Source organism: Ambystoma mexicanum, chromosome 12 (assembly GCF_040938575.1).
Source record: "Ambystoma mexicanum isolate Mex_15411 chromosome 12, UKY_AmexF1_1, whole genome shotgun sequence".
NCBI classification, from domain to species: Eukaryota; Metazoa; Chordata; class Amphibia; order Caudata; family Ambystomatidae; genus Ambystoma; species Ambystoma mexicanum.
Genome location: NC_090936.1, coordinates 1,230,822,195 through 1,230,843,118, shown reverse-complemented (window position 1 = coordinate 1,230,843,118; position 20,924 = coordinate 1,230,822,195). Strand labels below are relative to the sequence as shown.

At 47.1% G+C, this 20,924-nt stretch overlaps 1 protein-coding gene across 4 annotated transcripts in view; it reads right to left on the bottom strand.

Annotated features, from left to right (window-relative positions):
* NFYB (nuclear transcription factor Y subunit beta) overlaps positions 1–20,924 on the bottom strand; it is a 139,351-nt gene that overhangs the window by 40,855 nt on the left and 77,572 nt on the right. For all 4 annotated transcript variants that reach the window (XM_069629913.1, XM_069629910.1, XM_069629911.1 and 1 more), the window contains 3 exons: positions 20,085–20,215; positions 19,624–19,821; positions 4,994–5,072 (listed from right to left, as the gene is read on the bottom strand). In XM_069629913.1, coding sequence (XP_069486014.1) covers positions 4,994–5,072; positions 19,624–19,821; positions 20,085–20,215 — 408 coding nt within the window. The remainder of the gene's footprint in view (positions 1–4,993; positions 5,073–19,623; positions 19,822–20,084; positions 20,216–20,924) is intronic.

Sequence of the window (20,924 nt, the reverse complement as noted above, 5' to 3'; positions counted from 1 at the left end):
TTCTTCAACAATCTCTTTAACTTTGTGCAAGACTTTGCTATCTAAGAAGTGCCTCAGCTCCATAGACTGCTCCAATTGCCTTTGGCTGTCCTTGCTCCCTTCAGACTCTATTAGTCCATTTGACTTTGATATTTACAGTCCCTCATTAGGTGATGACTTGTTTTAACTATTATTGCTGGAAAAGGTTTTTGTCTAGAGTTCATTGGAAGATTTAAGTGCTCACATGCTCTCAGAACCTGTTTTAACCTTTTTCCTTCCCTTAACCTTTCCACAAACCTCAAAATCTACAAAGTGTAATAGTGATATATAAATGCCATTACTGTCCTAGTTAGTGAAGTCACCTCAGGGTGGAGGAAGTGTGTAAAAAGCATCTCTAAAGAGTATCTACAAACTTTGTGTTGATTCTGGAAAAGTATTTTAAATATATTTGATTGATGCTCAGGCAAGAAATCCGAAGAGGTGGATGTGGAGCGATGACGCCTCTTCCTAGACCACGAAGATGACGAAGAGCACTGAGACCTTAATATAGAACGCTTAGCATGTTTGCTGCATCTTTTGGATCGGTGAGGAGAAACATCTCTCCAACTCTTGTCTTCGAACAATTTAGCCTTTGTGGAGTATTCAAATCCAATTTAGGGGAGGGCCTACGTAAGCGAGGTTCCCCCTTCATCTCTTTTACGGCTTTAACCGTCAATGACAGACAAGAGGTGCAGTCGTGGACATTGTGGCCTGATCCCAAATACCACAGGCCTACCCGATGCAGATCACTTCTAGACATTTTAGAACCGCAATTAGCACATTCTTGAATCCAGTTTTAGAGGTAGATGAAGATATACTTCAACAATCTTTCAAAGTGCGTACCAAAGAATAAACGCTGAGGCGAGTGAACTGTTTTGAGCAAGCAGCACAGATAAACGGAACTGAGGCAATGGGCGCGGTGCATGCCAGTTATACCGACGCCATACTCGAGAACGACAGATGCCGACTAGAGACACGAGGACGGCGACAACGATGCATGGCGCCCTCTGTTGTGAAAGGTTTCCACGCTGCAAGCAGGATATCAGAATAGGTCAAAGATGATGGATATTGGGAGGACGCAATCCATTTGAATAGATCCTTACTGACTTTTGGAACCTTCCTCTCCATCCACAAGACCTTCGTCCTAACTTTTTGCTGGCAGATAAAACTACTGGAACCTTTGTGAACTTTCAGGGCACAAGGCCCCAGTCAAGTTAGGATTGGCCTTGTAAAGTTAGGGTTGAACTCTTGCAGACTGCCATTGAAAATCTAACATTACCTTCCCTTTCAGTATTAAGCATCAGAAATGTATGTTATTACGAGTGTTGCTGTTATTACTTGCTAATATTCATTTTTATAGCGTTTGCTTGCCCAAAAATAAAGGTAGCATTTTTAGAACTACTTGTCTAAAAGTAATCTGTGATTACTTATCTTGTGAGCTCATTGTGGACCCTTAACTAGGCTCCCCCTTCCTGAGGCTCAGCCTTGACCACTCTCTATGCTAGCTTGCCTGGTTTGACTACAGCTCCTAGAGTTGTCCCCGTTCACTAACTAGGTTGGTCTCCTATACATCTGGCCACCAGGCCAGAGTATTGAAATCCAGTCCTATCACCACCCACTCCCTTATCACCCAGGCCACACATTGACTTACACAGGTCAGGTAATGCATGCAGCGTGAGCCGAATTCCTCATCACTCTTGACGGTTCCGACATCACACACGAAATCCAATCAGCACCAACAGTAGGATGCATCGATAGTGGTGGTAAACTATCCCTACTGGTCGCTGGTGCCACCAGGCTCCTTGAACACATCATTGCATTGCAGCTTAAAGAGCTTGCGTAGTGAGGAGGTTCCCAAAGCACTCTTTGAAGATGTGCGGTGATATCATGGGCGGTGATGCCTTCGGACCGGAGTACTCCCTCTTGAGGAAAGTCTGAGCCTGCCTTTGCCTTTCCGCACAGGCAGGACACGGTGCAATGGCCACAGCCCGACTCCTGACAAATCTGCTGTGGACCATTTCTGGCTCCTCCTGGTGCGCTTGAAGCACCACAACCATCTCCTACTGTCCCATGTTAGGCCTACGATCCACCAAAAGTAAGGACATGTGCAGACTTGAACTCTGCCGGTGTAGGAAGGAAAAAAATCCAGAAGACAAGCCCTCTCTGGTTACACCCCAAGACTCTGCACCTCATCCCAATCAGCATCCGACTCGACCCTCGCTTCTACAGTTTAGGAAGCAGCTCAAGACCCTCATCTTCAAGGAATTGCTCCTCCCCAATACCTAGGTCCACACACCCTCCATACTCCGCTCTACCCGAGACTGGGCGATTTGATTACCACGGTTTCCTCGCTAGTTACTTGTAGATCTATTGCTAAAAATTGTTCTCTTCCTCAGTTATATCCCTGCTCCCTTATTTCTCTGCTTTCTAACCTTGTTCCCCTATGATTGTACAGCGCTCCGTTGCTTCCCGAAGCTAGGCCTGCGCTCAGTAAATACCCTTATAATAATATTAATACAAATAAAAGATGAAGACCAAAACCGGAGCTAAGGGTATGGGACCCAAGCCTAGCAAATATGGCCAAACTTGGTTGCAAACATGCAAATATATCCTCCAACAGTTAAATAATCTTGCAGAGTTTACTAGAATTCTAGGAGAAATCTAGCTAAACAGAGAAAGAGTAGGGTCTCCTATAGATTAACCAAAACACTCAAGGGCTGGTGTAAGCGTGCACACCAATCACACAAAGATGCACTTAAGGATTTGGTCTGAAACCCACCAAACTCAGGTCCACCCACAGTCTATGTATTGGCTAGATCTACGGCCAGGGACTTGAGAGACAGATAAATATGTCATCCTTAACTATGGCTCCTCCCCCGGTCATATATCGTAAAGATATTCTTTAAGGCAACCATACCATCCCAGGCAGGTACAGCAAGGTATGAATACGATTAAGCTGAAGATGGCAAGTATGACTAAAAACCGATCATAGAATCACACTTGCTTCCATTGGACATGAAGCGCATATGCACGCCATGAAGAAAACGCACTAGGTCAAATACACTTATACATGAAGAAAATTAACATTTTAACCATAAACACAAGAATACGAACATAAGCAATAAATAAGATCAATGCAACATGAACACACAAGTATAGCTCACTAACATAGAAATGCAACAGTAAAGGATAGCCACCTTTTCTAAAATGGAAGCTGCATCACGCTTCTAAGTAAACGAAAGGCCTCAAGGGTTTACGAGAATTTAAAACGCTGAAATAACAAAACGAATAGCCTTGCAGAGAGCAGACAGTAGCTTGTAGCCTGAGCCAAGGTTACTAAGAAATTAGGCAGGGCCTGAGCGCCAAAGAGAAGGCACAAGCTAAGTGTTGCTAGGATGCAAATGGAATATTTCCAAATTGATTTTAAAGCCTGGAAAAGAACAACCGACCATTGTGAGCCAGGTGCAGGGTAATTAAAAGTCAGAAGACGCCATATAGAATAAGCTCAAGAGAGTCCCTAGAGGTAGAGACCATAACATTAGCATTTATATTAGCTAAAACCTTCATAAATGCAGGGTGAACTAAATCCAAACAGTCCTCTCAAACGTGACCCATAATTTAAACACAGATGGGACATCTGCCTGATGCCTTACGCATATTCCCAGGCAAGACATTGCACAAGGCGATCACCCTGGCTCATGGCTAGAGATGAGGGCTGGTGTTGTAATTGAACACAGGCAGGCTGTGGCCCTCTCTCTCCTCATTCCCATTTGGGTCATGTCTTGATGAGCTGCCAGTTGTCCAAGGTTGGTCAGGTTAAGCCAACCAGTCGCAACTCTTGATGACAAGCCGCCCATTACGTATTGCACCAACCAATAAAATATTGTAATAATTATGTATTTTTGTCTTAGGAGGAACTCGCAGTAAAGCATTATCAAATTAGAAGTTTAACCGATGAAGACAATACATAGTCAATTCCCCAAACCAATCCCCTTATCCCGTATGTTTTGTATCAGGATGTTGTCACTCCGACATGTTTTTGATATAAAAAGTGATCTTTCGTATGAGAGCTATGACCCTGTTCCTTGTATGCTGTGCCTGCTTTATTTTGTGCATTAATAAGGGTGGGTTTTGCTTTTCACTTTGGCAATTTCCGGCATCGAGTCTAAAGTTTTCTGGCTCCTCCTCTCAGTAATACTGGTGTTTCCCCCAAGCAGTGTTATCAGACTGGTCTAAACAAGCCCAAACAATATCAGTCGGTGCATGGCTGGGCTCAGAGTGAGCCCATGTTTACACATCTGTCATTTTAGGCCTGTCTCATGGCTTTCCAGGACAAAGGAATATCCCAAAAGCAAAAAGGATGCGTGTAGGAAGTATCCCAATGTGTATGATACAGGTAGATTGGCCTACTCCCCGGTGAAGAAAAAACGAGTCTAGCTGCCAGTAGCCTACACCAAAATCAATTCTAACCACCCTTGGGCCAAAATGGGGGTCTTAATAAGCACCCCTGTCCTAGGTGCAATGTGGGCTACCATAGAGCCATATAGAAAAGCAAAATAAGGGTGGGGGGTGTAGTGGATAAAGGTGATTGCTAGTGACGTCCCCTATCACCAAATAAAGTCTAGAACAAATAAGGGATTCAGCGGGGGTGTGGATGGCGCAGTTTCACCCCAGATGGAATTCTGCCCCAAGCAGCATACTCTAGGCCATGCCCTGAAGATCCAATCCCAAAATCATTAGTCTGGCTTCAGAAGAAAAGTGGCTGCCCAAACTAATAATTTACTGTGCGCCGATAGGCAGGCGTCTTTTGTATGACCTGTGCACATTTGCTACAACATTGAAAGAGTCACCTCTTTAACATAACATCCTTATTACCGCCATGGAGCTGAAGGTGATTTTAGTAAAAATTGGATCTCTACAAATTCATAATGCATTTCACACCATTCAATAGCCAGTCCGGACAGACCACACTTACTGAAGGATTCTTCGGTCAGCTCATCCCCAAGACCATCCGTCTGAACGGGCCCACCTATGCCCTTTTCACCTTTCATTGCCTTAAAAGCAAGACACAGACAAGCTTTGTTAAACTCCCATTTGGACTTTGTGTGTAACAGTTTGAACAGAAGCAAAAATTCCCATCTTTGGCACACAAATTCAAACTAAAGCAGGCTAAAGCGAGGAAGGGTATGCAAGGTGCATTTCAAGAAATAATCCATCACATGTATGCACAGCCCCCAGAGAAGGAACAAGTTACTTACCTGTAACTGTTGTTCTCCAGCATGGGTCTGGCATGGATTCACATGCTCATGAATATTCCCCGTCGTCAGGCTGGGAATCCTCGGTAAAGGAAAAAAAAAAAAAAAAAACAGTTTAATTTCTGAACGGTCTTTCTCCTAACAACCAATCACTGAGCTCTGGGTCATGCAGCCCACAGCCAATGACCGTCCTCTACTTAAGCCCCTCCTCTGGCAGTCATCTTCATATTTGGTAGCATGTAGAGTGGCAGTAGGACCAAGAGAAGAGCCGCAGAGGGGTAGGCGGGAGGGTTCGCATGTGAATGCATGCCAGACCCATGCTGGAGAGTAACAGTAAGTAACTTGTTCCTTCTCCAGCATGGGGTCTGTCATGGATTCACATACTCATGAATAAAGAATGCATAGCAGTACACATGCAAAACTACGGGGAGGTGGCAAGGCTCAACATAAGCATTCTTACCTCCTCACCAGGCTCACCTTCAAGCAAACAGGTTGCGCAGAACTGCTTGGCTGACTCTGGACTCCTCGCCGCAATCCCAGTCAATGCAGTAGAATCTCGTGATGGTGTGCGTCGACGTCCACGTAGCAGTCCTGTAGATGTCCAGCAGGGCCACACCAGACAGGAACGTCGTAGTAGCAGCGATCACTCTCATCGAATGGGCTCTCGGACGGCCAGGCAACGGTCGGTTTGCCGGTGACACTGGGCGATGCAGCCTGAGAGCCACCTGGAAATCGAATGGAAATGGTAACACCAAGGGCGTTTAGATGAAAGTTTGACGGCACCTTGGGCATGTAGGAGGGGTGTGTCTGCAGCACCACCCTCGAGTCATGAAAAGTCAAGGAAGGTGGCTTACAGGACAGGGCTTGCATCTCTCCCACCCGTCATGCAGAGGTGATGGCCATGAGGACTGCTGTCTTCCACGACAACAACTTCAGTGGAACTGTTACATAGGTTCAAATGGAGGACCACATTAAGTTCCCACACGGGCCTCGACCCTTCACCGGCGGGAATGAACAGAAAAGTCCCTTGACAAACTCCTTAAGCAGACGGTGGGACGACAACGACAACCGTCCCGGAGACCTGGTGTAGCGGGAGATAGCTGCCAGATGAACTTTGATGGAGGCATGAGCCAACCCTGCCTTAGCCAATGACAGCAAATATGGTAGCACTTGCAGAGCCGTGACTCGTAGAGGGTTGATCTGTGCACAGCACCAAACAATGAACCTCTTTAATTTATGTCCATAGCATTTCAGAGTAGACTATGCTGTGGCATTGGCAAGCACCTCCTTGCTGTCTGCTGGGAGATCGTAGCCCCCTAACTAACGCTGTAGGAGCCAGGCTTTCAGGTTCAGAGATCCTGGTTTGTGGTGCAGAATTGCACCTCCTGGAGAGAAGATCTGCGACCACTGGAAGCTTGACTGGAGGGGACACTGACATGCCAAGAACGTCTGGGTACCATATCTGCCTCGGCCACGCCGGTGCGACGAGGATCATCTGCACCGGGACCATCCGAGTTGATTGATGAGTCGAAGAAGCAACAGCAACAGAGGGAACGCATGCAGAAACAGGCCATCCCCCATGCTCCCCGGCTGGGGAAACCTGCTGGCGAACCTCCGGCACTTGGTCTTCGTCGCAAACAGATCGAATCTGGGGATTGCCCCATAATCGGAACAGGCGATCCACTTGGTCCTGCTGAAGCTCCCATTTGTGGCAAGAGCGTAGCTCCCTGCTGAGGGAGTCAGCAACAGTGTTCTTCAATCCTGCCAGATGAAACAGGATGAGGAATATCCCTTGGGCTCCCCTGGGCTACGGCCCTGTGCCATCGGTCCTGCGCTTCTTTGGAGAGCGCCGGGGATCTGGTGCCCCCTGCTTCCGGATGTAAAACATTGTGGTGGTATTGTCCGTGAAGACCCGCACCACCTTGCCCTTGAGGGACGGAAGGAAAAATTTGAAGGTCCAAAGCACTGCTTGCAGCTACAGCACGTTGATGTGCAACGTCTTCTCCTCCGGCAGCCACAGGCCTCTTGTGTGAAGACTTCCGGTGTGAGCTCCCCAACCTTCCAGAGAGGTGTCCATCGTGACCATCTCCTGTTGCAGTGGGGTCTGGCAATCCGCACCTCCGGACATATGTGCATGAACTCCCCACTACCTTATCGCCCGACAGAAACTCTCGTCGAGCGTGATCTTGTCCTGGAAGCTTCCCCGACACCTGTATCCAACGGTCATCAAGGAACTCCTGTAGTGGACGCATCCGTAGCCTGCATAGTCGGATGAGGTAGATGCATAACATCATGCCGAGCAGAGACTTATGGTCCTCACCGTGGCGACCTTAAGTGACAACAGCCGTTGCACCATACCCAGGATGGCCCATAGCCTCTCCTCCGACGGAGACGCCAGGCATGAGACTGTTGAGTCAGGACCCCAGAAACAGCGCGTCCTGCGATGGAGTCAAGCAGGACTTTAATTCACAGAGAATCCCAGATCCATCAGAAGTCGAACGGTCCTCGCCGTGTGACCGACAGCGATGTCCCTCGACCTGGCCCGAATGAGCCAGTCATCCAAATACGGGTAGACGTGGATCCCCTGCAGTCGCAGCCGCACTGCCACCGGCGCCAGGCACTTGGTGAAAACTCTTGGTGCTGACTTCAACCTGAAGGGAATGGCCTTGAATTGGTAATGCTTCCCCTGGACCACGGAGCGCAGAAACTTGTGGTGTGCCTTGTGAATGGGTGTGTGGAAGTAAGCATCTTCCAAGTCCAGCGACGACAGAAAGTCTCCCTCTTCGAGCTGTTCTAGAACGTGCTGAAGAGTTACCATCCAGATTTTTTGGGACTTGATGCATTTGTTTAGTCGATGGAGGTCCAGGATGGGCCTCCAGCCTCAGACCTTCTTTTTCACAAGGAAGTATCGAGTACACTCAGAGCCTCCTTGGGACGAGCTCTATCGCGACTTTCCTTAGCATGGCCCCCAACTCCAGCAGCAGCTGAGGTTTTCCTGCTGGGCCACCGGTGGTATCGGGGGACACTTCAGTTGAAACTCCAGGGTGTGTCAGCGGGCGAGAGCATCCAGCACCCATCGGTCGGTGGAGATGGTCTTCCACACGCTAAGATCGCCAGGCGGCCTCCCACCGGGGTGCACGGGTGGGGGCCCGCCGACGTCACGGCAGGTTCAAACCTGTTTGGAAGGGCCACTTTGGGGCCCCGACGACCGCGACTTCCTCAGAAATTTTTGGCACAGGCCCTGTTGGTTTCCTGGGCTGAAGAACGGGAGGGTTGGTGGTAGGAAGAAGAGCCCCCGCTGAAACCTTTGGAGGATCCTTGGGACTTGTGGCCTGAGGTCAGAAAGGACAGCCGTCGCTGCTGAAGCGTTCCCAAGGCACGAGCCGTCTCAGTGTCTGCCTTGATGGCTTGTAGAGACTCAACAGCCTTCCCAAACAAATTGTCTCTGTCCAAGGGCATGTCAAACACCTGCGACTGAACGTCCTGATGAAAATTGGTGGCCTTAAGCCAGCCCCGACAAAGGCAAACGCTGTTGCCCATTTGGAGGAAGCCTGTGTCGGCAATGCCCGTGGCCACCATAATGGCGTGGTCCAATGCCACCTCGCCTTCCTGCAGAATCCCCAATGCTTCCGACCTCTTGTCGTTGGGGAGCAAGTCCAGAAGGGAAGCGATCTTGAACCACAACTCCCGGACGTAGCATGCAACGATGGCAAGAACATTGGCAGCCTTGACGATAATCGCCGCTGAGGAGATAGCTCGCCGTCGACAAAGAGCCCGAAGACGACTTCTTGGCTGCTACTGAAACCGCAAGAGTCCGGGGACGGCTGAGTCTGTAGGCACTTGGGCGCAGAGTCCAGCACACTGTATTTCTTCTCATAACGGGCCCTCTTCGCCGGGGCCGTGGAAGGGTTCTTCATGCGAGACAAGCCCTCGTCCCAAATGTCAACCAGCAGCGGAACCGAAAGGATGGTCTTTCTCTTCGCCTCGCTGCGCCGATATAGAAAATCTCCTTCTCCTCTGGAACAAGCTGAAGAGTTCTGAAGCCCTGGAGAATGTCCACCGAGATGTCTCCAGAGGGTTGCTGAGGTGGAGACTGAGGCAGAGGTAGAACTAGTGCATGAGGCGTAGGTTGGCCGCCCAGGTTCTCGACCTGCTGTTCCTCGTCAACGGTATCCTCATCGTAGTCTTCAAAGTCGCCTTCATCAGAGCCCCCGCCGTACGGCCTGCTCTGGAAGGTAACCTCCTCCCGGATGGTCAGGAGGTAAGTAAGCTCCTCTTCTGAAGAGAGATCCGTGCCCTGGAGGACTCCTGGGGCCCCCTCACGCCCTTTCTCCACGACCAGAGGGGACGGTTTCGGGGAAATTACTGGCATCAACTTCTCTATGGGGTGAAAGTGAACTCTCCTGGGGGAAAGGGGGGCACTTTCACCTTCGAGGTTGCGTCCTGCGGGTCCGCCACAGCGGCCTTCGCGAGGGACATCACCACCCCTTCGATGGATGCACCTGGGCCTTCACGGACTGGACAGTTCCCTTGTCCTTCTTGGCCTTGCACAACCCAGAGATCTTCTCCTTAGGGAGCAGGGGGTCTGGGCCCCACTCCCCCTTGGCCTTCTCCGGTAGGTCGGTCTTGGGCTTCTCCTTGAGTTTGCCTGGATGGTCCGACTTCCTCTTGGACGAAGATCCCGAAGGTTGGTTGGTGCTTAGCCTTATGTTGGACCCCCGTGGCAGGAACGCCCTCAAAGGTCTTAGAAGACCGCTCAGCTTTCTTGGGAGCAGGGGAGGCATGCCCACGGGACTCACCCGGTGCAGCGGCCATGGTCTGTAGCCACTCCTTGAGCCGCCTCTGCCGATCCTTCAGCGTGTGGGCCATCATCTCCTGACAAAAAGCACAATCTTCCTCCTTGTGTGTCGGGTACAGGCAGTAAAGGCACTGGGAATGCTTGTTGTCCGAGAAGACATTCTGTAAACTGCAACCCTTCAACAAAGGCGCTGAATCCTTCTCCTCCGACATGATCCATGCGGCGTAGGCCTGAAGAATCTTCTGTAAGCCTCCACGAAGAAACTCAATCGTCCTTGAGGGGCATTGAAGAATCCGAAAAACAGGTCACTGTTAATCAAAAAGATGATCGATGGAACACAAGGCTCAATTGACCGACAAATGGAGCAAAACTCTTCCAAAAAGCAAAAATAAAATGCAGTAAAAGCTCGAGAGTGAAACACCAGGACTCCTAACACTTGAACGTGCGGTAAAAATCTAAAGATGGCTGCCAGAGGAGGGGCTTAGGTAGAGGGCAGTCATTGGCTGAGGGCAGTATGACCCAGAGCTCAGGGATTGGTTGTTGGAGAAAGACAGTTCAGAAATGAAACTGAAACTGATTTTTTCTTTACCGAGGAGTCCCAGCCTGACAATGGGGAATATTCATGAGCATGTGAATCCATGCCAGACCCCATCCTGGAGAAGGGTGAATACGCAGAGCAAAAAAGGTGCTTGAACAAAACCAGTTATTAGTGGTTGTAATGGCGTTACTATAACTGTAGGACCTCCTTACCGGTTTCTCCTGCTTCAATCAGAAGTGGGCTAAAGAAAGGCAATATTTGCAACTGGAGTGTAAGAAGCGATATATTTCATGACATCCAGCCATCCCCTTGACATTTCCTGCATGCCACTGTACTTTATTTAGCTGGCAAGTGATCCAATAAAACCATGTACATCAAAATGAATAATTTACAACTAAAGAAACAGCACGTTTCATAAAAGGGGGGGGGGGTGAAGGAAATGCAAGTGAATTAAAATAGGATAATGGAGAACAAAAAGTTGAAAGGTAATGAGGAATGAAGGCAAGCAGAGGATCGGAGTGCATTGGCAGAACAAATGGAAATCTTGAAAGAAGCCCATTGTAAGTTAGGACACAAATATAAGCAAATCTGCATATCATGCAGGATTCCTCCCACTTTCAAGGGCTGCAGAACAGGTGGTATTCTTCAATCTTTATGGCTCTTGTTTTATCAACCTCAGAAGGATGAAAGGCTAAGTCGGCCCTGCCTGATGTGCTGCACTTCTCTGCCAATAAGACTACCTGGGCAGGGAAACTCTCCAAAGTACCCTGTTTTGTACCTGGGTGAGTCTACGACTGCTAGTGCTTTTATTTTTGTTTCAATGCGGTGTAGCCTTTTTACAACATTGGAATCTTCCTTGTACCAGAAAAGGAGCGCACTGGCTATCAAGTCGTTCCTGCAACCTGGTCCTTTCCTTTGTGCGCCTTTGCTTTTCAAAGTGGGAAGGGCTATATTAGCCGATATAAGCTCATATTTGGAACTCTCAAAGGGGTGTTGCCTTGTATGCCAGAGGTCTGGGGGTTACTATGAGTGTACCCATTCAGCTACCAGTGCCCAAAAACCCTCCCCCAGTAACAAATGGAGAACTCACAAGGGCAAGTTAGAAATGTCATTTGTTACACAAACCGACAGGGCTCATACAGGACATTCAAACAAAAAATCCCAGAATCACACCTCCCAAGCCAGTGTCAGGATGTTTTGTTGTCCCCTTGCATCACAACATGGGCCCTTCCCTGAAACACTGCATCAGTCTTTTTGGTTGGGTGATCGGAGTGGTATCCCTTATGGATATCCCCTATAGATCTTAGTTTATTGGCCCTCACATGTCAGGTGGCTGGCCTGCCCCTTCCACAAGAAACTATTACATTGTAGCAGGGTCGCAGGATTACCATTGGCCTTTGCCCCCTGCCATCCACCCCTGGTTGGCTAGAACTTGTCTCCCCAGGCCTGGGACCCAGCTCTGTTCAGTGCTCTGTGCACCTCTTCAAGGTGATGAGAATGACTATGTGTTCCCATTGTAACCATTAGCAATACTGCAGGACAGCCACCCTGCTGTATGATTGAAAGCCGAGGGATGTGAATGAATGGGAATTTGCATAAAAAGTGAGGTTTTTGGGACTAAGAGGAGAGTCAACCACTGGAGGACAACATCCGAAGCAGAAGATGAGAGAAGACGCCAGCAGCACCCGCCTGGACTGCAAAGTGCCCGGTGAAGCCCTGCAGCTGTGTTGACCCAGTTTTTTCGAATCGACCGAAAAGGGCCGTAACGGACAACTTCCTCCCTTAGGCTAATGGGACCAACTAGCCTTGGGACACTATTTTGGCGCAACCCTGACTTGCTGCGACATTCCAAGGCTGCAGAAGCCTAATACCCGGGGTACCTCGACCACCTGTGAGTGCATGGTCTTCCGAAGTCCGAATCCAGCCAGATCTTTGTGGGCATCCAGAGGACCCTACAGAAGCAAGAAATCCACCTCCAGAGTCCCCTCACCAGAGTCCAGGACCGAGGGATCAAGGAAATCCTAACCAGAGCTTTTCGTTCTTTGGTGCTGAGAAAAAGGCGCCAAAACCACAAAGAGCCGCTGAATCGACGGAAATCCATTGCTGCCGAGTCCCTCTCTTGAGTGCTGCTGCAGGAGCCCGTCAGATGTCCTCCCTTTCGTCACCACGACCAAGGACCAGGGTCTGCTGCATTGCATCCAGCTGGAACAACTTCTTCATTTCAAAAAGGTACTGTGGGGCTTGAGGTACATTATCCTTTTGCCATTTGGGGTGCTTCCCATCTCTGGGAATGCGATTTAACCCTACACTAAGTGGACTTCAACTTGTGCTTTCTAAAGGTGACTCCTCTTATGTTGCTGGGATTTCTCGTTTGAACATCGACTATTTAAGAACATTCTTCTAAGAAGAGCATAAAAACTTTGACTTTATCCATTGACTTTGGCTGTTCTGGCTCCCTAAAGGCCTCCTTCTGAACCTATTGGCTTTGGCAGTGCTTGTTCCCTTATAGGTTTTAAATGTTGAACACTTTAATGCTGGAATAATAGACTGCCTGCATCCCTTTGGGAGAATCTAACTGTTCTCATAACCTATCAGTCTGTTCTGATCGAACCCTAACATTTCCTTCTTTAAACAATACTGCAAAGGTGATACCACATAAATGCTATACTGACCTTAACTGACGCCACCTCCAGATTCTGGAACATGTGTAACATATGAGTGAATTACTCCCCTGCTTTATTGTTCACTTTTTCTTAATTGAATCCTACCTTGTGATTAATGTTACAGCTAATTACTGCTTTTTAAAGAATGCTTTACATATCCTTGTGTATAAATAATGTATTATATAACTTAAGTGTTTAATTGGATACTTGTATTTAATGATTTCATTACACAGCTCTACACCTCACATTACCCCTATTAGGATAAGCCTGGCAGCTCAGTCACACTACCAACTTGTGTAGTACAGGGCTATATTAAAAGGTGGGTTACCCAATACCAAGAGATAAGTCTCGTCTAGTCTAGTCCCACACCAGTTGGACCGCACTAATTCTTACCTAACAAGGTGTGTGTAATTTGGCTCGCCATCCCAGATTGACGGCTGCCAAAATGATACACGGATAGCGATTGGAGGGTTGGGAACATCCCCACCTTTAGTGCAGTGGCACAGGAGTGTCCTTTGGACTCCCCAAGGTTTAAATACTTTCTCTGGGATGAACTACTGTTGCTCAGAGAAGGTAAAGTTAAATTGACTTTACTAGTCTTTTTAAATTCATAGACCCAGCACAAACTATCTTCCTATAGAGTGCTGGAGGGGTTACTTAGTATCCCCTATGTCTAACACTCTTGTAGCTGTCAAAAGCTACCCTTCCTATTGAAATGGCTGCTGGCAGTGGTTTTACAATGAACTACCATGATGTTTGCCGACTGCGAACACTGGTAGCTAAAAAGTCCACTGGTAGCTCATCGAGTCCCACCTTGCCTTTCGTAAGGCTATCAAAACCAGACTCTTTGTGTGACTTTAACCTGTTTCTGCCTTTATGCCTGCTAACTTGTAACTAAGAGCCTCCGAATGCAATCTTAAATCTGTGTTTCCTCTGTAACAGCGCCTCGATGCCTCATGGGCTGCAAGTGCGCTTAACAAATGCAAATAAATAAATAAAAAAAATAAAAAATAAAAATCGGGGCCACCATGTTTTTCACTATGGCGCCCAAGACCCCTCTGTAAAAACAGACTTGGGTCATCTTTTTTCGCCATTTCTTTGTGGAAAGGTCCTTCTGGTGTTTAACTCTGCGCACCAAACCAGGTTTAGTCCCTTTGTTCGTGAGCCTTTGGCGGGCTTCAGGACTGAAGTCCGCCCATGGCGTCTGAGTGTCAGGGGTAGGCAGGAAGTGAGGGAGGTGCCCGAAACTCTGTGCTTGGTCTCCTAGGAGACCCAAATGCACTCTGGCGTGATTGGCTGGCTGACTGTCTGGCAAGGACAGCCACCCTGCTGGGTGAGTGACAGCTAGGCTGGAATGAAGAAAACTGTTTAAAAAGGCGAGTCTCCAGGACTCGAAGACAGAGTCGACAACTGGAACGAAAGAACCGAAGACGAGCTGGAAGATGACAGCTGCCTAAACCACTGGACTGTTGGTTTGCCCAGTGAACCCTGAATTGCCAGATCTCAAATCAACAGAGAAGCTCCTTCAAGGACGGCTTCTTCCTTTGAGTTGGTGCGCCCAAACAACTCAGCAAATACCTGGATACCATTCTCAGAGCTGGTTAAGGTTAACCAGGGAGAAGGACACCAGTTTGTGTTGGAAGCCACAGCTACTTGAGCTGAAGTGACACCATTTTGTTTGCTCCGACAACGATCCCGTGCAGTGCAGGAGTCCCCCGACGTCCTCCCTCTTGTCCCCACGACTGAGGCTCAGGAACAGCGAGACCTGCCGGGAACCAACATCTTCAGCTGCATCTTTTAGCTCCACTTGAAGGTACTGTGCCGTACGGTTGAGAGATCCTAACTCTCACGGTGGAAGTTCGTGAAACTTTCCCAACTCGCAGACCTAATCAGCTTGTGATCCAGCAGATCTTTCTTTATCATCTGAAAATCTTCTAAAAGCTTTTTACAGAGACTTCTCCATTTGTACCAGAACTGTGCTGTCCTATCCAAGAACGCTAGACTATTGACTTTGGCTTGGCCTATTGAATTGAACTGACCCTCCTGGTACATTGAACCTTTGCATTATCTAAAAGAAGTGTTTTCTAACCCTTTGTACAAACCTATGCGTTTTATTCCTATTTAAAAGTACTGAAATGCCATTTGACTCCTTTTTCATGGGAGCTCAAACTGTCTTTATAACTTATAGTTTGATACTGTAGTATATTGCTGTTTAATATTGAGTTGATTTCTACTAGTGAAGGTTTTCTAAATGACTGACCAAGGTACCTTGAGTGTAAGTGTCTACTTGAACCACTGTGATTGTGATACTCCTCTGTAACTTCTACTGCTCACATTCCCTCTTGAGATCAGCCTGGCTGCTCAGCTCGCTACCAATAGTGTGTGGTACAGACTTATACCAAAGGTTGGTTTTTGCTTACACCTGTAGTCCTAATTGTGTGTGGTGTTCCCAGAGGGTACTGCCTGCAATTCTGCCTAACAGCTTGGGAGGTGAGAGTAAAGATTGGAGGATATATGAAAGTTTGCAGGGTTTTTGCAAAGGGAGGAGTTTAGGTTTGTCAAGTATGAGGATTTAGAAGAGTCCAGTGCAGAGGTTAGGGCAGCAAGGGACCTTTTGTAGGCTAGGATAGTGTTGGTCAAACGGAGTCATAAGAGCATAGTGAAAGTCAGTGGAAGCACGGTCAATGGAAGAGGCATGAACAGGGGGAAGAGACAGTGGAGAGGTCCTCATATCATTAAGGTACGGTGCAAGAGAGTCCTGCATTAATTTTCTCTTAGTCATTGAAGAGGAGAGACGAGAAGTAGAAGGTGGAGGGACTGAGATGTTAACATGAACAAGAAAGGAGGCTTAGTTAGTGGAACAGAGAGGTGAAGCGCACGAGAGTTTTTGCTGTGCTGTTGGTAGCTTCAGTTTGGAAAACCCGGGCACTGTGTTGGGTTTTCTTCTGGATGGCATGGGATTGGTATTTTGGTGTATGTGTCTGTATAGGATTGTTGTGTGCGTTTGTGGCGTAGTGCATGAGATTTGGTATGTTGTGTTGAGTGGGATTCCCATGTGATTTCAAAGGAGTGCTGTGGTTGGGGATGTGCGCGTTTGGTGGTCGAGAGGTGAGTTTTTTGAAAATTGAAAGTATTTAGTAGGGTTAGTGGGGAGGGAGGTCTGTGCATTCTTGTAGGTTGCATTATCAGGTCAGAGGAGGAAACGTCCCCCCTGAGTGGGTAGGCAGGTAGAAGGAGTGGTCAGATAGGAGTGATTCAAGTCCAAGGCAGGTGGCTGCAGAGGGCTTTGAGAAGGTTAAAGTCCCTCAGCACGACAAATGCGATGTCGGTAGGTGATTCAAGGAGAAGGGTCAGATCAGGGAAGGAGTTGAGAGGACGTGGGGGTGGAGGGGGGGGGGGTTTAGACAGAGCGTAAACAGTGAGCAGGGGCGGGTTCGATAGAGAGCGAGCAAAGTGAGAGGTGTAGAAGGGAGAGGAGTTGAATAGTGGCATATTCAAAAGAGGAAGTGTTGATGTCAGATGGGGTTAGAATGGCTGTGTTGAGGGCCATATTGATAAGGAACCCCACACCTCTCCGAGTGGGAAAAGGTAGCCGAGTCAGAGTGAGTGCTGCTAGTGTAGCAGTCATGAGGGGAGATCCAGGTTTCCGTGATAGCAAGAGGTGAAAGTTGAGGGTCAAAGAGTCGAAGTGGTCATCAGGGACGTCATTTCACCAAAATGCCAGGGGTAGAGGAAGTGGCATCACATGACCCTTGACCTCTGATGACATCACAGGAAGTGATGTTATTTGACCCCACTCAGATGTGATATCACGGGAAGCGATGGAACACGACCTTTCACCCCTTGAGAAAACAGGAAGTAGTATCATATAGCATTGTTCCCGAGTACACTACAAAAATATGGTTATGATATAACTATAATGATATACATTTCATACAAGAATGGATTGCCATATGTATTGTTAATATCAGTGTGTATAGGCCCATATTACTAAATTACTGTGAATGCAAGCAGACGACCATGGCCAAGTGATAATGCAGTGTTATTATACAGCACTTACGCTTAAGCGCTTTATATAGAACAAATATGCATACAATATTACCCAACCTGTGTTGGTAATAAATTATCGACCTCAGAAGGATGAAAGGCTGATTTGAGGTGTTTAAGAACAGACTAATTCAGTGACTCACCCCCTGAAGTGTGCCTGAAATAAACCTTGAATGAGTCTAGCAATTATTGCATAGAATTCCAGAAAGACAAATTATTTGGTATTACTATTCTTTCTTATTTAGGGTCACTGCTGAAAGTGTTAGGCTTGTGGAACCCCTGTTTTTTTTTTTATTTTTTTTTTTCCCCCAGACGCCTGAACAAGAAAGCCAGTCACTACAGAAAAACGCCACATGGCTCTGGGCACAGTCCAGGAGCTTGCATTAAAATAAAAAACAATAAAAAAGATTTAAACAAATTAAATGTGCATTTATTTTTAGGGGTAGCAAGGGAGACCACAGGAGTCGCAGTTCTGATCCCTAGCAACCCGTAAATGACGTCCCTGGTGGTCACTGATATAGGAAGACGTGTTGCAGAGGGATTATGTATTCCAGGCACCAAGTGACAGAGTGATGGGAGGTGGGGGAAGAGGAGCAGGTGCTGCAAAGTGGTCAAGGGAGATGGACGAGTTGGAGATCCTGGGAGCAACGGAGCATCTCATTTGAGGCACGGGGTGGCGGGAAATGAGGAAGATGGGGAGGCCAGAGATTGATGCAGATGTTAGACCCAATCAAGATGCATGATGACGGGTAGAAGAAATAGGCAAGTGAATACAATGAAGAAAGGGTGCAGCCTATGAGTGAGGCAGGATAGGTGGTTGATTTGATCTTTATTTAAAATTATAAAACGCACAGCGGCCCTTGGGCATCTTGTCGCCGTTACAGGAAAACTACTTACTGATTGGGAAGGGTGCAAGGCTGGCTGAGAAGCAGCCGGTGTAAGATCGGAGTAGGTAACCAAATGACAGTTAACAGACCCAAAACAGCAATGTTTCCTGGTCCTGTAAGGTAACAAGAAACTGCAGTGAATGGTCAACCTCTTCTAACAGCCTGATCCACATCATGGGGGTCTTCGGACTGCTGTTCCGTCACTGGCCCTGTTCTCATGCAGTCCTTCACAGAGACCATAGTAGCATGACATGCAATGCTATGGGGCTTGGATGAAACTCTATATTCTTCTTTCCAATAGCCTTTGATTATTAAACCTGGGTTTGTCCTTCTGTTGGTGGGAAGCGGGCCCTCCATCATCACCAGCATGACAATGTTTTACTATACCATAGTCAAAGAACATAGAATAGACGTGTCGCCTACAGATACTGGTCCTAGATGGTCTACAAGTAGCCAGGTTGTTGCACTTCTCCTGGCAATGTGGAAGCGCAGACATATTTTTAGAATACGGACTAATTGTAGGATGCAACTGGCCCTTGATCACTGCCAATCTGTCTTATTAGGACTTTTCCCTCTTTTTTAGGGGAAGATTATACTTTGCTAAGTAAAACAAAGTTCATTAAATTAATTTAACCAAGATCATTTAACCGCAGCTCAGTACTTGAAGTGCTAATAACTCTACACGTCCCATCCCAAAACTCCCAATTAATTGGTGGTAAGCAGCAACCCCAGATAACAGTCCTAGCCGTAACCTCACGAACCATATGCCACGGAACATGGTGAACCAAGATCATCCTAGGTACCGAGGTGTGTATTGCAACGGTTCATATATAACCCAAATTGCAAGATTACATTTATTAGATGTGCACTGGTGATGGCCAGAAGGGTTAGTATGAACCTGATGTACAGAGTACCTTCGAAACGAAAACTGGTTTGTAGAATTGTGTTGTAAACAATGCCCAAGGTGGAATCAGACTACTGCGGCGTGTTCAAGCCAATTAGCAGAACGTAAGACATGTGGACCAAATATAAATCCGACCGTTTACTGCAGCCAGTGGGGGATGATTGATGTGGCTGCCAAAGAACATTAATTGTGGAATAACCAGTCTGTTTTCTGCTAACACTAAGAGGTGGGCTCTTGGTTTGATGGTATGCTTTTGAGGTGGGGGGGTTGTCTTTATTTGATTTGTTTGTATGGCCTTCTGACAATGCAACAATAAAAGCATCAATAGGATCTTAGAAAGTGAAACGACCTTGCAATATGCATTTATTTGTCTGGCATGTATAATAAAGGACGTGCTAGTAACAGAAAAAAGAAATCAATACGCCAGCAGTTTCGCCCTTTCAGACGTATGCTTCAAGACTGCAACTGATCCAATATTAAGAGATGCTCTTCGACCTCAGATGTCCCACTTACCTCTCTGAATTTCTGGAGATACAGCTTTAATGGTTCCACGTAGCTATCAAAGCCCAAGGTGGACATGGCGAAGAGAATGTCTTCGCCGTTGATGGTCTTCCGCTTCTCCTGGTGACACCGCTCACTCGCTTCAGACGTTATGAAGCTGATGAACTCACTCACGCACTCCTGCACACACTCCTTGGCGTCCTTCGCAATCTGAAAAGATCAATATTGCACATCAAATCTGTACGAGAAATCACGATAAAGCAGCCAAATTAGAACCCATTAAGAAAAGGTCTCAAAACATTTTATTAAATGTGGATAGGCCACCACTATTTGTACAAAACAGAGATGCTGAAATACAAGACTATGGATTCACACTAAACACACAAAATGCACTTTTTCCAAATGGTTAGGGCATACGTGTGTTGCTAATAGTCAAAGAAACACTAAAATTCTAGAGCAACTGAGGGCATTACCTTTCCAGTTTGTGGTATAGCATTTTTCATAATCCTTGCAACATTTGCAATGGGAAGGTAGATGTCCTGCTCTCTGAAACTCTCTTTTGATCCGTTTGTGTCATCAGGATCATTCAGGCTGTCTTCAGTGTCTTAAACAAAATGAAAAAAGGGCAACTGGGTGAAAGCCATTTTATAAGCCTACAACTAGGAGCCATGAGTGCTCGACTGAAACCCTTTCCACACAAAGCAAGCTTATGAATGATTCAAGTGAATGCAACAAGCCCACGACATTCGTGTTATAGGGAACACGCAATAGGCATCTTTCAGTTTCACTGTTCTAAGCGATTAAGACCTCACCCCTCCACCTTTGCACTCGGCCTGAATCCATTTGGTTTAAGGTTTCAAAAAGGGAATTTGCATGCAAAATCTCTGACACTAACCATGCAATGTCGTAGACCAAGCACAGTCCGTGCCCGCAAGAATTCATGTGACGCAGTAAAGAGGGAGAAGGGACAGTGGATAATACAATGGGTGACTGTAGCAGTTAACTTAAATAAAACCACTAATTATATACATGGACCTAAGAAATCATGGGTGTGGGAAAGAAATGTACACATTCTAAAACAATTCTAAAATAAAACTTTCCTTTTCTGGTGCACTAAAGTGGATCCAGTTTCTTCTTTTGGGCCATAATGACGAGTTCCCCAGGCCACACCAGGTGGTAATGGCCAGAGTTGGTAAGTACTACACGGGGAACTCATGCTCCTTGTTGGTAGGATATGTTGTCTCACCATTAAGTTACATGGTTGCACGCCCCACAGAGGGTTCAGACTGTAGCTTCATCAGTCACGACAGAAC